Source organism: Nicotiana sylvestris, chromosome 11 (genome assembly GCF_000393655.2).
Source record: "Nicotiana sylvestris chromosome 11, ASM39365v2, whole genome shotgun sequence".
NCBI lineage: Eukaryota > Viridiplantae > Streptophyta > Magnoliopsida > Solanales > Solanaceae > Nicotiana > Nicotiana sylvestris.
In genome coordinates, this window is record NC_091067.1 from 28,931,178 (window position 1) to 28,949,258 (window position 18,081).

Sequence of the window (18,081 nt, forward strand, 5' to 3'; positions counted from 1 at the left end):
CCATCCTCGGCTCGAGTTGTCCGCTCGGGTAAGCCAGGTCTAGAACAAACACCCAGGATAAACCTAGTATAACAAAACCTCATGCCGGATCCCTAGTAGGAACGCTTATTTGCATCATGTTGCATTTGACTTAGGGGACTCAACACAAGGGTTGGGTCCGTCTAGAACAAGCAACCTGAAATGAAAAAGACCATCCTGCTGCATCCTGTTTGTTTTGCACATTTATTTGCTTCAGATCAGCATGCTGACCGGCTTCTGAAATCGGGAATTTTGAAGAAAAAAAAGAAAAAGAAAAATAGCAGTGTAGGGAGATAACTACTTATTTTTAGAAAAATAAAACCAATGTCCAAGTAGTGTCCTACAGAACTTGATTAATTTATAAAAGTGTAAATTAATTCTCAATAACAATTAACACACAATTAAATAGCAATTACGATAAAATCACACAATTTGGACATTAAATGCTAAAAATACAACGTACATTATTTTTTTGATTTTTTGTTCTTGTAAAAACAAACTTAATTGCTCCTAATTGTAGAATTAAATTCTAAATGCAAATGCGACATATTTTTGTATTTTTTATTAATTTAACAAATAAACATGCATGGACAAATACAAATAATTATCAAAAAAATGCCACAAAATCCTCAAAATTGCACACAAAAGGAAAATTGTTTTATTTAGAATTTTTGGGAGTAATTCTCATATAGGGCAAAATCACGTGCTTATATATATATATATATATATATATATATATATATATATATATATATATATATATCAAATTAAGTATTAATTCTTATGTGTAAATTAGTCAAGTCCAGATTTTTCCGATCATTCATTAAGTTTGGATGCAGCAGAGGACAACATTTACTTTTATTCCTTTCTTTAACTTGGACAAAGAAGAGTTTCTACTTTTGCTACTTTTTTTACGTTACTGATCTTATTTTAACAAGCTGCAATAGTCCGATAGTTCCAATGGTTGGAGTACGTAGTACATTCAAAGACGGTCAAGATGATAAAAAACGCGAAGCGAGACATGAGTCAAAAGTGGAATGAAACAAGTGAAATACATAACAAAAAATTTATCAAAATTGAAGTAAAACGCATTATAATACAACGTTTAAGTAAAACGCAATATAATACTGCGTTTTAGTTAGAAATGTAACTTTTTTTAACTGTATAAAGATATTTTGAGTCCAAAATTCCATTATTTAGGTTTCGGACTCCTCCCCCTCTTCCCCCAAAAAAAATTTTTTTTTCTTACTTTTTTTTTTATTTTATATTTTCAGATTTCTATTTTTTCGTTTTTCTGCACCACCCACCACCCATCCCCCACTCTCCCCCTGCGCACAATTTTTTTTTTTTTTTTTTTTTTACTTTTTTTGTAATTTTTAAATTTCTGTTTTTTCATTTTTCTGCACCACCCCGCATAAAAAAGTGTTTTTTTTTGTAATTTCAAATTTTTGTTTTTTCGTTTTTCGTTTTTCATCTTTCTGTTTACATGTTCGAAATTTACAAGTTTCAAAGTTATGAATTCGGAGGTTTACGTGTTTGGAAGTTTACGGGTTTAGAAATTATATAGTTTAGGGTTCGGAAGTTTAGTGGTTCGGAAGTGTATGAAATTTGTGGCTTCAGAAGGTTGTTGGTTCGAAAGTTTATGACTTCATGTTTATTGTATCTAAATTATTTATGAATACTCTTGAGAAGTTATTTTTCTTAATTTGCGTACCAAACACCGAAAAATAAGTAAGATTACTACTTGTTTTCCAAAAAAATATTTTCTTGAAAAACATTTTTCGTTATACCAAACACACCCTGAGCAGTGCTAAACTAATCGTCAAATTATCAGTTCTGCTGGAAGATCTTAATCCGTTTGATTGATTCTTCACATCAGATTAGAAATATAACAAGTCATATACTGTCATCACAACTTATCAAGAAGGATAAAATAATTTTTTTTACAAATAATTCTTTTGTAAGAGCATTTTAGTTAGAGGCGGATCCAAGATTTAGTGGTTGCGGATGTCACTGTATTTAATGTAAACTTACCAGTAATCAAAAAGGTTGAATTTGAGTATACATGCATTTGGCCCGTTCGCTAAATTTTAAATTAATTCGGTTCGGTTCGATCCATTTTGAGTTAATTTGGTTTGCTTTACAAAATTTTTTGGTGCATAAATAATACATGATAACAAAACTAAATATATTTGGTCCTTTCAAGAAAAAAATATTTTTAACTAGATAAAAAAGAAAAATGATTAATAATATATTCAAATAAAAAAATTTGAGACCTAGAACAAGAAAATATAGGCAAATATACTTTTATAATCTAAAGAATTAATAAAAATGAGATTGTATATAGAGAGAAAATATATAAATGAAGATAAAAGAAGTGAAGAAAAAGAGGAGAGGAGGATCAATCTTGGGTATTGGGCTTGGGAAGGGCTACTTTGCTCATGGCACTTACGGCCATTTTGTGTCTTGGGGTGACACTATATTTATATACCTTTTCTACGTGAAATATTAGTGAAATACCAATTCGTATATGAAATTCTACCCGAGCGGATGGTGTACCACCCCATCTATCTCTACATAGATCTGCCCCTGATTTTAGCAAATTATCGAAGAGAATATGTGATTGTAATTGTGCAAAAGTATATATAGGGAAATTGTGACACAAAGCAATAGTGGTCCACTCAATAGTTGTAGGCTTTGTTTGTTCTTTTCCTCTGTATTCAAAAACACCCCAATCTCTTCACAGACACAGAGAGAAACTGTCTCTCATCAACAAATCTTAGCCTTATATCCTCTTCTATATGCATCTCCCGTGACCACTCTACCTAAAACCCCTCTTTCTCTTTCTTTCTATATATTTATACATATACCAAACCCTAAAACCCTTCTGAATTCCTTTATTTAAATACCCTCATTTCCATTCTTAGATATTTCCCATTTTTCAAAGTGCTTTCTTGAATTCAGTGCTTCATCTTCTTCCTTAGCTCAATTCTTGGCAAATCCAAGCAAATTCTCTCTTTCTTGAGTTTTGACTTGATGATATTGTGGTTTGCAGTTTATCCATTGTCCATTTGTTTTGTTTGGTGAGTTTGAAGTCAGTTTTTAATGTTAGAGCTGAAAAGTGTTTAGCTCATTGACTTTCTTTTTTTATAAAAATGCTTTGGGTAGTTTGGTTTTTAGTTAAAAAAGAGTGTACTTTTTAGGGTTTAAGGTCTGTTATTGTACTGTTTTGGTTTATGTCCTTACAAAAACATAGTACTTTCTTGGAAAACTTCACCAAAACCAATACAATCTTGCCAATTGGTGCTTTTTCTCTAGCTTCTTCTTTGTTCTTTTCCAATTTGGATGCTCATTTCTGAATTGCAGGCCTAGAGAATTCACCTGATTTTTGAGAATTAAATCTGACTTGCTTAACAAGGTTTTCAAGAATTCATCATTGAATTCCAAGAATTGTCTTTTGTTTCAACAATAACAATAAATCAAGTATAATCCCATGAGTGGGGCCAGGGAGGATAGTTTGTATGTGCAGGCCTCACCCTTACCTTTGAGAGGGTAAACAGGCTGTTACCAATTGAAGAATTGTTTTTTGTTTTAATTCTTGAATTTCTTCTCTGTTTTCCCCTGTTTCTCTTTTAGCACAATGTCTTCTTGGTTAAGTGGTGGTGGAAGGGCAGCTTATAAATTGGATTTAGAAATTATAAAATCTCCATCTACTTCTTGGACTTCACAATCATCGTCACCTTCTTCAACTCTTTCAGAATCTAGCAATTCTCCTATTGCTATTTCCACAAGAAAACCTCGAACCCCTCGGAAAAGGCCAAATCAAACTTACAATGAAGCTGCAGCTCTTCTATCCACAGCCTATCCTAAAATATTCAACACAAAACACCTCACTAAGCCTTGGAAATTCCCAAAGCCACACTATCCCTTGTTATATGAATCCTCAGACTTAGTTGTGCCTTATAAAGTGGTCGAAAATTCGGGGTTTTTACTCCATCCTCCATTGCTAGAAAAACCCAATTGCCCAATTGAGCAAAGGTTAATAAGTCGTTGTGACAAACCATGCCAAAGTCCAGGAGAAATTGACTCCAAAGGGAATAGTTTTTTAGAGGTTTGTGATGAATTTCAAGAAGATTTTGATGAAGAGTCTATTTTGGATGAGGAAATTGAAGAGGGTGTCATTGATAATATTATGGGGAAGCTAAATGTGGAGAATGAATCAACAAATGAGTCCAATTTTAGTTATAGCAGGCACCAACATAATTTTGGTGGTACATGTTATGGTTTTCCAATAGGATTAGGATTCGAAAATGGATACCTCCAATATGATTTTGGCATGAGAAATGGAGCGCGACCATTGAGAAATGTTGATGATGGGGATTGGTGGAGGTATCCTAGTGTAAATGTCATCGACATTACTCCTAAATTTAGCAAACCACCGATACAAAAGAAGAAGAAGAAAGTTGAGAGACTCGTGGAGTTGAGGAGCTCTAAACCATCATCAGCAAAAGATAAATCGACTCCAAAGAGGACGAACAAGGATAATTCGAGTCAATCAACCAAAGAAGAGGTTGACGTGCCAAAACCAAAATCCGAGTTGCTCCTAAAATTGAACTACGACAACGTTTTGCACGCATGGTACGATAAGGAATCGCCGTTCTCCGATGAGATGCCGGGATCGGAGGCTGCCGGAAATGATGTCCAAGTATGTTTTTTTCCCCTTAAAATGCCATGAGATATTGAATCTTGAATTCTGTTATTTTAGTTAGAAGTACTAGTACTAGATATGTAAGCTACAATCGTACTATTGGACCATGGGACGTGCATCTCACGCTTTTTCTTTCTTTCTTTCTTACCTTTTTTTTTAATAAGAAAATCTTTTCTGTTTTTTAAACGCGTTTTATTTGACTCTTTTTCCTTTGTTAATTTTCAAGTTGGGCTGTTGTTTTCCAGCTACTAAGTGGGACCCTTGTGACACTCTAATTATTTAGTACTATTTCTTTCAAGTAGGTGACGAATTTGGTTTGTTTTATCGAATGTCTTCTACTTACATGTTTTTTTTTTAATCTTCTTTAAAATTATGATTTTAAAATGTAAATAATGGTTTAATATTGGATGCAGGCTAGATTGGCACAAATAGACTTATTCTCAGAGAATGGAGGCATGAGAGAGGCCGGTGTGTTACGTTACAAAGAAAAACGACGTACACGTGTGTTCATTAAAAAGAATTTCACCAAGTTAGAAAGTCAACACTGATCGATCATAATGAAGGTACCATTATTATAAAATAATTTATCTATAGACCTGAATAGTATACAAATATTACACTGTCAATGTTACTTGTTGAGTTGTTGTGATGGGTTACTTGCTTTATTTTTTTTAATATTGTGCTTATTTTTAACAGTTATCTATACTGATCTTTGGTGATACTTATTTTTTATTTATAAAAAACTCTAAATCTCTAAATAGTTGTTGATTTTTTTTGTCTGTGTTTTGACCACTATAATTTAAAAATGATAAAGTTAAACTCTTACCTCAATCATTGGGTAGCACAATTAAAATGAGATTGTGGGGATCTATAAATCATATAAAGGCCTTTAAAACTTTTCTGCCTGTGAATGATTGTTTTAACTTTTTCTGAATTCACTTTTTGTTTTGTGTTCTTTTTCTTCTTTTTTTAAAAAATAGAACTAAATTTCAATTAACTCTATCGAAGTTTAGAAAATTCTGAAAGAAAAAAAGGTCAATTTTATATTTAGGAATTCGTTAGAAATTTCTTCTTAATCCTCATTCATTGGCCATATGTCGTTAAATAAACCAGTTTATGCAGGGGAACGAAAATGTTTTCTTTTATTATTACGCATAGATCCACTTAAGTAACAACTCTATAAGTATTGAGGCCCAGTTGTACTTATACAAGCTTATTTCAATTCATCCAATGAAGTTCTTCAAAATCTTTATATTTCTTTATACACCCCTAAGTTTTCTTTTTTCTGTTTGAAACCTCGAATATTTATATTTATTTATTTAATTATTTTTGCAGGGTAGATTTGTGAAAAGCCCTTCACCAAAGACTGAGCTAGGATAACCAAGAACAAGCTTTTTTTGAATGATTTTTCCAGCGTTCTTAGGTTTTTTTCCCTTTTCTTTTTTGGGTATTTGCAGTTTTTCCCCCTCCAATTTCAGGTTTTTTCTTTTAAAGTTTTTGCAAAGTTACATTTAGAACAAAGTACCAAGGAAGATAGACTAGTTAAGACAAGCATCATGAAGCAGAATAGTTGAACTTTCTTTTCCTGTTATTTTTATTTTATTTTTCTTCTCCAATTACATTTGCACCAAGCTGAATAGTTTCAGACAGAAAGACCATTCGACGAACAATAATATGTTGAACTACTTCAATAAGTCTACTAGTGAGATATTTTACTACTTTCAATAAGTCTACTAAGCGTTGTCACGTGACACCATTTCGTCAAGAAATTTTACTAAATACTTATATATAATTAAAATGCAGAACCTAATAAACGTATAATTTGATTGAATTGACTCTGCTTGACATAATCATCTAGGTAGCTCGTTGTCTAGAATTAGTCATGGGTTCGAAGTGTTGTAGCTGCTTTTTTTGTTTTAATTTTTTTTATAAATGATGTAAAAATAAGATACTTGTCCAGCTGGGTTTGAACCATTGATCTGCAAGTGTTAATCAAAGATCTAAACCAACGAATCATGAACCAAACACATTTGCTGAAGCTACAATAAATTATATAAAAACTTCTGAGTTCTGAAGGATGTTGCTGCTTCCATATGTTGTTCCGCTAATTTTTTTTTTCCTTTCATTTTCTTCTTGAAGATCGATGATACCGATTAAGAACATTCGAAAAGAAAGTACATTTAGTATATTTTTAGTGCGGCTATTTTGAATACATTTCTAACAATAAAAATTTATCAAGAAAATTTGCATGTTAATTACGAGTTTTTGATTGATTGTTTGGTACCTTTATAGAAAAGAAAGCACATTTAGTATATTTCTAGTGAGGCTATTTTGAATACATTTCTAACAAAAATTTATCAAGAAGAGTTGTAATATAATTGAGTCGTGATTTATTAATATGATTCGAGTTATGTTTTTCAATATTATGTTGTAGAGATTTGTTGTGTTTTATTATTATGATTCGAGTTATATTTTTATATATCATATTATATTCATGTTATAAAATTGTGACACCGTTTACAAAAAATCTTGCATGTCACACGCTTGTATACAAACGATCTAATTGTGCTCTCAGCTTTTAAATTCCTTGCAATTTATTTTCATCGTCAATCAAACCTGCTGATAAAGTGAAGTCGACAAATTCTCTTCTAATTCGACTAAGTTTTAAATTAGTTACAATTCACTTCCCCCCCCCCTCGTATTTTCAGTTGGTATCAGAGCAAGACTCACAAATATTACTTAATAGCAAGTGAGGAAAAGATCATGAGATCAAATACAATCGTTGGAGCACTATTTCAAGAAGGAACTTCTCAGGTACGATCCCCTTACTTCAATGGTCATCACTTCTCTCATTGGAAAGTGCGCATGAAAACATACACTATGTCATATGACATTAAAGTTTGGCGCGTGAACAAAAAGAAAAATCTTCCAATTCCGCCAAAGAAGGATCACAATGGTCAAATCATAGTATCATCTGATCTCCTTGATTTAGATGATTACACTGAAGAACAATCGACCGTTATTCAAGTGAATGCTAAAGAAAATAAATTTGCTATATAATGCTATCAGTGGAGAAGATTATGAAAGATATCAAGCTGTGAAACTGCAAAGAAAATGTGGGATAAGTTAGATGTCACATATGAAGGAACCAACAAAGTGAAAGAAACAAGGATCAATCTCCTAGTTCGAGACTATGAATTATTTCAAATGAAGGAAGGAGAATCAGTAGAGGAAACATTTTCCAGGTTCAGGAAAATCCTTGGAGACTTAAAATCATTTGGTAGACCAATCAAAAGTGGAGAACAAGTCAGAAAAATTCTGAGAAGTCTTCCCACAATTTGGCAACCCAAAGTCATTGCTTTGGAATGTAAAAATCTTGACAAAATGTCCTATGATGAACTTAGAGATGATCTAATTACGTTTGAGAAAACACACTTAGACAAGGAAAGTTCAACAAGAAAAGAAGAAGTCACTTGCATTCAAAGCATTTGTGGCTGAATCAAAAAATGAAGAAGGAGGAGGAGGAGGAGGAGGAGGAGGAGGAGGAGGAGGAGGAGGAGGAGAACAAGATGAGAACATAGTTATGCTTTCCAAAGTTGTAACAACCATGATGAAGAAAAATAGAAATAGCAGAAGAGGTAACTCAAATTTCAGAAAAGGGCAGATAAACAATGATAATGACAAAAATAATAGAAGATGCTACGAGTGTGAAAAAATGGATACATTCAAGCTAAATGCCGTGAACTGAAAAAGAAACTAAGTAAGAACTTTCAAAATAAGAAATCTTTTGGATATTGGAGTGATGAAGAAGAATCTTATCATAAGGAAATTGCCAACATATACTTCATGGCCATCAAAGAAAATAGCAATGAAGACTCAGGTGAACTTGGTCTCATGGAAGACGAAGGAACAAGTGAGGTACATCTTCCTACATGTCCTAATTGTCATGAACTCCAAGAATTTATTGATATTTCTTTTACAGATATTGAGAAAGTTCTAAATGAACTTTAAAAAATCTAAAGAGAAAACAAAGACTAGGCTTTGAAGTTGGAAGTATGTGAAATTGACAGAGATATGCTTCAAGATGAAGTTAATGAACTTCAATTTCAACTGAATGGATTACAAAAATCCACCAGTCATAGTTCAGTTAGATCAAATTAGTTCACTCCTCATAAATCTTCAACTAGAACTAGTATACTCATTGTGGCAAAAATGGGCACAACTCTAACCACTGCAGGATTAAAATTAGAGGAGAAAAAGTTTCTGAAAATTCAAATAACCCTCCCATTTTTACCATGAAAAACTCAGTCATACCTCTAATTATTGCAGGTTTAAGAACAACAGGAGATGGGTATGGAGACCCAAAGCCCTCTAGTCAAGCTAATACTTAGAGCACTAACCATTCAGGACCCTAGAAGGCTTGGTACCTAAAAACAAGTAATTTCTCTTTTTTGCAAGAACAACGCTAGAAGAATCGAAAAGGAAAATGGTACCTTAATAGCGCGTGTTCCAGATATATGACTGGTGACAAACAACTATTCAAGATGGTCACCAAACTAGATAGAGGAACAAAGACTTTTGGAGACAAATCAAAAGGGAATGTAATTGGAGTTGAAAGAGTTCCCCCTCAGCTCAACATATGATATAGACGAAGTGTACCTAGTTGATGAACTTGGTTACAACCTTCTCAGTATCAGTCAACTATGTGACAATGACTATGAGATTCATTTTAAAAAGCATGGTTGATTTATAGAAGATGAATCAGGTAAAGTTATTCTTTCTAGAAGATATGAATGTTTATACTATCAGTAACATAAATAGTCTTGGTAATCAAATTTGTCTAGCTTCTATGATCGATGATCCCTGATTATGGCATAGAAAGTTTGACCATGCTAGCATGCATACTATTCAAAAACTTTTTAAACATGATCTTGTCATTGGTCTTCCAAAATTAGGTTTTTTCAAAAGATTAAATTTGTGATGCATGTCAATTAGGAAAACAAACTCGTTCATCTTTCTCTTGCATATGGATTTGTTTGGTCTAACTAGAACTGCTAGTATTGGTGGTAGAAAATATGATTTTGTTATTATAGATGATTTTTCTCTTCACTTGGGTTATTTTTCTAAGCCATTAAGATGAAGCTCTAAGGAATTTTTGAAGTCTTCTGTAAGAAGTACAACGTGAAAATGTATATTACATCTCTGCTATAAGAAGTGACCATGGAGAAGAGTTCGAAAGCAGAGCCTTTGAAAACTTCTATAATGATTAAGGAATCTCTTATAACTTCTCTTCCTCAAGATCACCTGAACAAAATGGAGTGTAGAACGTAAAACAGAACTTTGTAGGACATGGTAAGAACCTTGATTGTGGAAAACTCTCTCCCACACCACTTCTGGGTAGAAGCTGTAAGCATAACAGATGTCTGATTTGACCCATTCTTAAAAAGACTCCATATAAGCTATGGAATCGTAAGAAACCTAAAATCAGTTACTTCCACCCATTTGGCCGCAAATGCTTCATTCATAATAATGGAAAAGATAATTTATGTAAGTTTGATCTAAAAAGTGACGAAGGTATTTTTCTTGGATATTTTCCCTTAGGTAGAGCTATGGTTGTCCAACGAGATAGCACGAGACCAAATTAACAGGACGGGACGGGACGACATTTAAGCGGGATGGAGGCGGGATGGGACAAAACGGGACGGGACAAACGGGACAAAACGTTCGTCCCATCCCGTCCCGCTAACAAACGGGATGGGATGGGACGGGATGGAACGGGACGAAACGGGACGGGACGAGTTCGTAGGCCTTAATGTATTTTTTTTTTGAAAAAAACGTCTAGTTTTTGAAATTTACTATGTTTTTAAAGTTTGCAACGGCTAGATTTTTGACTTATTTAATAAACTTAAATGTTACTATGTTAAAATGAAAATTAGAAAACTAAGTAAAGAATTATAAAATATTAAAACAAAAGACTTGTAATGAAATATTCTAGTAATTATAAATTTATAATAGAGTTATAATTTATTTAATATAATTTCAAAGTATTAACTATTAAGTAACTAAGACAATTCATAAATAAAATTCAACGCTTAGAGCCTTTTATTTTATTAATAGAACTTTCAAATCTCAAATACAAATATAATTCTTTTGAAGAGCACCTAATCTACGCAGCCACCTTCTAGGAAGGGTTCTGTTTGAACTAGGCCTCTTAGTAGCCAATTACAAATTATTATACTAATATTTGTAAGCTCCTATATAGCTTCTTTGTAACTTATCAATAATATCTCTCGGACATTCTGCTGGAATTGGCAATATTGATTGATGTTCCATGAGCTCCATGCCGTCATCGCTCCCAGTAGTTAGTATCTCATTGTATTCTTCTTCTTCCCTAGTGGTTAATTTTTCAAAACCAAGATTTCTTCTTTCTGCATTAATCCAATCTCTGAATAATACGGAAATCTCTAGACTGTCCTTCGCTAATGAATGTCTATGATCTCCAATTTGAAATCTTGCTGCGCTAAAAACACTCTCCGATGCTACTGATGATGTTTGAATAGCTAGGATATCTCGGACCATAATTGAAAGTGTTGGAAAAGCCTTGCCACGCTCCCTCCACCATGACACAAGTTGTTTCTTGCCTTCTTCGTCTTTAATATTTTCCAATCCTTGAATAAGATAAGAATCAAGTTCATCATCAATAGAGGAATCAAAACCTGTTATATCATCCATATCTTCCCATAAAACTTCTGCTCTAGACTTAGAAGTAGAAGGAGCAGTTTCACAACCAGTTGTATCCATAGATTTATATTTATCAAACATTGATCTAGCATAAGAATATATGCTAGCTTGGCAGTTTTCGAGAGATGGTTGTTCATTTTCTTGAATTTCTAAATTCTTATAAATTTTACGAACAAGTCCATTTGCACCTCTTAGTTTAAAGATGGGTTAAGTAGAGTAGAAATTAAATAAACTTCGGGAATAGGGAAAAAATACTTTTTAAATTTTAAAATCATTTCTTTAATGGCCGGTGCATAAGTTGGATTTTTTATACTTACCAAATACAACAGAAATTCCACAAATATACCACAATATTTGTGTAACAGTAGGATAATATATACCAGAAAATTGTTTTGTAGCATAATAAAATTTTTCTAAAAATTTAGTAAGCTCTCTGATCTCATCCCAATTAGAATCAACAATTTGATCAACAGGGTGAGCATTATGCATATTAAATACTTTTTGGATAGGCACCCGATAATCATAAGCAACTTTAAGCATTTCATAAGTAGAATTCCACCTAGTACAAACATCTTTTAGAACTTTTCTAAATGGAAGGTTAGCACTAGCACATTGTTAGCAAATTCACGAATTCTACTTTGCTTATGAGCACGAAAAATATAGCCACAAGCATGTTGTATTTTACTACAAGCATCAGAAAATAAATTAAGACCATCTTTTACAACCAAGTTAAAAATATGACATGCACATCTAACATGAAAAATTGTTGGATTAATTGGACAAAGTCTAGATTTTAAGCTATTTGTTGTGGTTGTGTTAGAAAAAGCATTATCTAAGGTGATAGTTTAAATTTTATTAATGAGTCCATAAAAATCAAGTATTTGTAGAACAGTAGTTGCAATATATGCTCCAGTGTGTTTTGAATCAACAAATTTATAACCAATAATACGTTTTTGCAAGTTCCAGTGATGATCAACCCAATGACATGTAACAGTTAAATAATCACAACCATTAGGACTACGACCTATATCAGATGTGATAGACACTTTACAATCTAAGTGAAAAAATACACAACGAATATACTGAAGATATTCGGTTTGAAATTTAAAAACATCATTTCTAACCGTGATCTTAGGAAAACCTTGAAAAGCAGGGTTATAAGTTTCTTGTATATAATGCACAAAAGCAGGGTGAGAAGGGAAAGTAAAAGGTAAGCCACAAACAGCCACCATTTTTGCTAAGTTCTCACGATCTCTATCTTTGTTATATTTGCGTAAAACATGACCAGAAGCAGGGTCAAGTTGTTGTTGAATTTGATTAGAACCAGATCCGCTAGGAGTGTCAGTACTGATGGTAGGATCTATAATTTTTCCGGCTTCTATGTTAGCTTGTATCCATAAAGATTTGTGATCTCTTATTAAGGGTCTACTTAAACCCCCCGTCCCACCACTTGTTGTGTGTGCAAATACTTGCTTACATTTTTCACATATAGCACGATGATTGACTTTATCATGTTTAAAAAATTTCCATACAAGTGATGTTTTGGGACGTTCAGCCTTAGGCTTACCCCTTACAGGGGGTATAGGGGGTAAAACTCCAGACTGAGATTGACTCTGAATTGGAGCTTGTGTTGCGGGACTAGTGGGTGTTTCATCTAATTCTTCTTCCTCATTTTCTTCATCCTCAAAAAAAATATCATTGCCAAATTGTCTTTGTAAAGTTTCATGATCTAATTGTTCTCCGACATGAACATCATAAAATGTGGGGGGTTAGGAAAATGAAGTTTCATCAACATGAGTCATTTCATCAATATACTTTCTAATTCTAGGTCTAGGAGAAGGGTTAGGATTAGGATTACTACTACTTTCACTTTTACTATTTTTTTACTGCTTTTTTTAAAAATACCAAATACATTTTTAGGTGCCATAATTTAAATACGAAATTAAATTAAAAAAACTAACACAAATATTAAACACACAAATAAAATACGAAAATTAACACGTAAAGTAAACACAAAAATTAAGCACTAAAATGATACGCAAAAATTATATATTAAAATTAGGATATGGAACGAGTGCACCGTGATTAAATATTGAAACTTGAAGAAATTGCCCAAAATATTGCTCCAAATACTTGACGAATTAATTTGAAGCTTGAAAGTTGCTCCAAAAAATTTGCCCAAATACTTGAAAATTGAAACTTGAAAGTTATCACTTGATACTTGATAGTTGATACTTGATAGTAACAAAATTGAGAGATTAATATAGAATATAGATAGAATATTAGAATGTAAGAGATTTGAGAGAGAAGATTGATTTTTTGTGGGAAAAAATGAAGAAGAATGGGGGTATTTATAGTAGAAAATAGGGCCAAAGTATAATTTAATAAACTTAGGGGTTATATTAAAAGTTTGGGGGGGGGGGTTAGGGGGGGGGGAGGGGGGTAGGGGCTGTTTGGACCGTTGGCAACGACTATTTTTGCAATTTAAGCCGTTGCCCAACGACTAGTTATTTAAAAAAAAAAAAAAATGGGGGGACGGGACGGGACGGGACGGGACGCGGGACGGGACGAAATGGTCGTCCCGTCCCATCCCGTGTCCCGTTTAACATTGGCCCATCCCATTTAATTTGAAGCGGAACGGGACGGGACAGGACCGGGACGGGACGCAAGACGGGACGGGACGTCCCATCCGGTTGGACAGCCATACGTAGAGCATGTAGAGTATTCAATAAAAGAACTTTATGTATTGAGGAATCCATTCATATTATTTTTGTGGATGCTAACCATCTCTTAAGGAATGACAAACTTCTTCAAGATGAGGAAATCTTTATTGTCCCAAAATATGTTGTTACACGAAAAAACAGTTACAATCAAGTGACCAATCAGCAAAATCAGTCAACTGAGGAGCACATTGAAATCCAGGAACAACCTTCTGTTGAACAGTAAACTATTTTGGAAAAGGATCTAGTCACATGTGCTCCAAATGAATGGAAAAGTGAACCTAAATATCCCCACAAGTTCATCATTGGAAATCCACAAGAAAGTATCACTACCAGAACATCTCAAAAGCTCAACTCTACATGGCCTTAATATCACAACTTGAGCCAAAAAAGGTTGATGAAGCACTCAAAGATAACTACTAGGTCAAAGCCATGAAAGATGAACTTGATAAATTTGAAAGAAATAAAGTGTGGGACTTGGTTCCAAAACAATCAAATGCTTCTATCATAGGAACTAAATGGGTTTTCAGAAATAAGCTGAATCTGGTCAAGTAGTTCATACCAAAGCAAGGCTAATCTCCCATGGTTACTCTCAGCAAGAAGGAATCAACTATGATAAAATATTTGCTCCTGTAGCAAGATTAGAATTCATTCGAATACTACTTGCTTTTGCTGCTCATAAAGGATCTAGGCTATTTCAAATGGATGTAAAAAGTGCCTTCCTTAATGGATATCTCTTAGAAGAAGTATACGTGAAACAACCTCCTGGCTTTGTAAGCAACATCTTACCAAACCATGTATTCAAGCTGTCAAAGGATTTATACGGACTCAAGCAAGCTCCTCGAGCCTGGTATGAAATACTAAGCTCTTTTCTTCTAAATCAAGGTTTCAAATGAGGTAGTATCGACTTGGCTTTATTTATTAAGCATTCAAATTCAGGTAATCTTATTACTCATATTTATGTATGTATGGGTCAAAATCCGACCGAGAAAATTCAACACAAAGAGGTGATTATCGTGAGATTTGTAACTTACCATGGGCAGTTTGGCCGAGGTAGATCAGTGGTCAACAGAACAAGCTGTTGAGTGGCTCATCAGGGCCGATGTCGAGCAGCATGGACAGAAGTAACGACTAGTATAGCTTTGGAATCTTCAAAGGGAATATTCTGTTGAATGTTCCTTCTGTTGTACCTTCTAGGGTTCTTTGGGAATATCCCATATAAATAGTAGGAGAGATAAGACAAAAGACATGTAATATTCCATTTGATAAGAATACTTTTGAAAAGTAAGCTCTCTAGATAAATACAAAGAGCAACGTTCTGAGAGAGATTCGATCTTTATATTTCATTCATTGTCATTTCCATCAGATCCGAGAAAGTGTCCAATTTTTTCTCATATTCTTCTCATTCATCATTGTCAAAGGAAGGAATCAATTACCTCATTCAATATTGGGTGAATCTTCCTTCTTATTTACATTTAGTTCCATTTATTGTTATTTATGACTAATCATTATTCTCATCCTATTAATAACCGCAACATTTATTGTGTATTGAATTAAATCCACTTCGACATAGTCCCACGTTATCCGCATAAACTGATTTTAGATCTAGGATTATTATCTTTAACTAGGATTAACCCCTTATCTTTTTACTTAATTGGTTTAACAAAAAGTTTTTATACTTTTTGGTCAAACAATTTGGCGCCGTCTGTGGGGATATTATAGTTAAAATTTTAGTTTCCTCTAGATCTATAACACAAAAAAAATCGCAAAAATCACAACACTTCCTTGTGCACACAAATCTAACATGACAGGTAATGGAGAGGAAAAGAGGAAGGCGATAGCCGACCTCACCACTAATCGCCTCAGCACCATCAATGAAGTCGATGAAACGGAGGGTGAGGACATAACACCAAATACATCTCCCCGGTGAAACAGCTCGCCCCCACCTCATGGCAATATCACAACCTCACACGGTAAAGGGGCCTCTACATCCACAATGGAGGAGGCACCACCAACAGTGAAAAAGCTTCTCGAGGCATGGTTAACAAACACGCTGACTAGCATTCTTGACAGGCCCGCCGAAAGGACGAATAGAGAAACTGCGAGAGTCTGCATCACACCAGTGACAGACGAGCAGCACGACCCTCCTCTTGTGACAGGTATTACTCACAACATTAGTGATGTAGGTAGCGATACCCTCACAACCATTTTGAAGAAGATGGAGGAGATGGAGAATGAGAACAAAATGTTTTGTGACCAAATGAAAGAGCATCAAGAAAGGGTAGACAAGATACCAGGTGCCCCAAAACTCTTACCAAAAAGGGACGCTGGCCGGTTCGTTGAGCAAACATACAGTGAAGAAGTTACACCACACGCGATACCTAAAACCTTCAAAATGTTGCCGTACTTGAAAATATATGATGGCACGACAGACCTTGAGGATCATGTGACCCACTTTGTCACTGCAGTAAAAGGCAACGAGCTCGCCAAAGAACAAGTGTCTTCCATATTACTAAAGAAGTTTGGCAAAACCCTCACCGGGGTAGCACTAACTTGGTATTCACAGCCGCCTGCTGCCGCGCCCCATTTTCTCCCTCTTATGCAATCGGGAGATCAGGTTTATGACATTTCGGGTGTAGAACAACTCGTTCCTTTTGGGAACTGGGTTTTGCATTTGAAGAGTCGCCACCTAATGATTTAAGGCGCATTTGAACACCTATAAGGGTTCACTTCTAAGTTCGTTTGATAACCAGAGATGGGGTAAGTGCTTAAAATTATCCTAAGGGGAAGGTGTTAGGCACCCCTCAGGATCTACTAGTGTGGTTCCCGACCAGACTATTTTGTGAATTTGTGCAATTTAGCAAATAGACAAGTATAGGCTCAAATAGTAGGGGATTTAAATTTAAACATATAAAAGAACAATTAAAAGACGAGTTTTGAAAAGAAGTTTGCAAATAAAGGGCAAGGGGGTCCTAGGTTTATATTTAATATGGATTACATCAATGCAATACTCGGTTGACAATCCTCAAAAGAGGGGATACACGTGGTATTAGCGCACCGGTCATCATATCCATATCTACCCTTCCCACCCCTTTAAGGTATTAAAGTGCGGAATTGTCTCGACTTCTATTTCATGCTACTACCCGTCCCTTCCTATTAGTCCTGGAGGAGTTTAGGACTACTATTCCTAAAGGGGAGGGATATTAGGCTGATTTTAGGTTTTAAAGGTGAAAAAGCTAAGGCGACATACAAAATATATAGGGGTTGCACGTTAGGGGAAACGTGTATCAAATAAGAGGCTCATGTATACCTCCTCAAACAAAGCACATAAATAGCATGACTTAAACATACATCTAAGGTCTGAATTTAACATACTAAGGTAATGGAAGCTTCAATTGTTGAGGCATGCCAGTTTATTACATAACTCAGATAAGAAGTCTGAATCAGGCCTGCCTATTCGTTGTAGCAATTTCTAATAACAAAAGGCGGATTCAATTTTATTGTTATTATCACCTAAGGCTTGCCTAAGTGTTTGGGTGAGGTCCTATAGACATGATATCTGGTTGGTTCAGAATATGGCAAAGCAGTTCAATTTTAAAACAACGATTTGAGATCCTACATGCATGCTCTCTAAACTGTATTAGTAGGAAACGAGAGAGTTGTTTAAAAACTAGTTAAGAACAATATGAATGGGACTGATTTTAGACTAGACTGATTTTGGATTTTGTAGGCATGATATCTATTATTGCTGATTTAATTCCTATAGACATGATACCTAGTTGAACGTGTAATAAAGTAGGCAGAAGTTACTCACAATTCATATAGGCATGATTTCTATAAATGATACTGATTTTAAACTACTGGACATGAAGCCTGATTATAACTAGTTAGATC

At 34.4% G+C, this 18,081-nt stretch overlaps 2 protein-coding genes across 5 annotated transcripts in view; one reads left to right on the forward strand and one right to left on the reverse strand.

Annotated features, from left to right (window-relative positions):
• Positions 1–2,691: 2,691 nt before the first annotated feature.
• The window catches only part of LOC104229215 (protein CHLOROPLAST IMPORT APPARATUS 2-like), a 58,169-nt gene continuing 42,779 nt past the window's right edge, over positions 2,692–18,081 (forward strand). The window contains exons 1-3 of one of the 4 annotated variants that reach the window (XR_011403858.1): positions 2,692–4,723; positions 5,140–5,289; positions 7,435–7,540. Coding sequence is in view for 3 of the 4 variants with exons in the window: in XM_070162916.1 (XP_070019017.1) it covers positions 3,659–4,723; positions 5,140–5,274 (1,200 nt within the window). In the remaining variant the exon portion in view is untranslated. Of the gene's footprint in view, positions 4,724–5,139; positions 5,290–6,061; positions 6,421–7,434; positions 8,146–18,081 lie in introns of those variants that run through there. The other 3 variants (XM_070162916.1, XM_009781808.2, XM_009781815.2) reach the window with 3 other exon arrangements.
• Positions 12,313–16,138, reverse strand: LOC138880868 (zinc finger BED domain-containing protein DAYSLEEPER-like). Its single transcript, XM_070161049.1, has 2 exons — positions 15,992–16,138; positions 12,313–13,149 (listed from the first exon to the last, which is right to left on the reverse strand). Exons 1-2 carry the CDS (start codon positions 16,136–16,138, stop codon positions 12,313–12,315), a joined length of 984 nt encoding a protein of 327 aa, XP_070017150.1.

What these genes read in the sequence shown, in the direction of transcription:
- LOC138880868 (XM_070161049.1), bottom strand. Translation starts at nt 16,138, where the DNA reads ATGAGGTGGGGGCGAGCTGTTTCACCGGGGAGATGTATTTGGTGTTAT. An exon ending in TCCTCTCCATTACCTGTCAT is followed by an intron (nt 13,150 to 15,991) that starts GTTAGATTTGTG and finishes ATTTTTTTTGAG; the next exon opens with GATGAAGAAAATGAGGAAGA.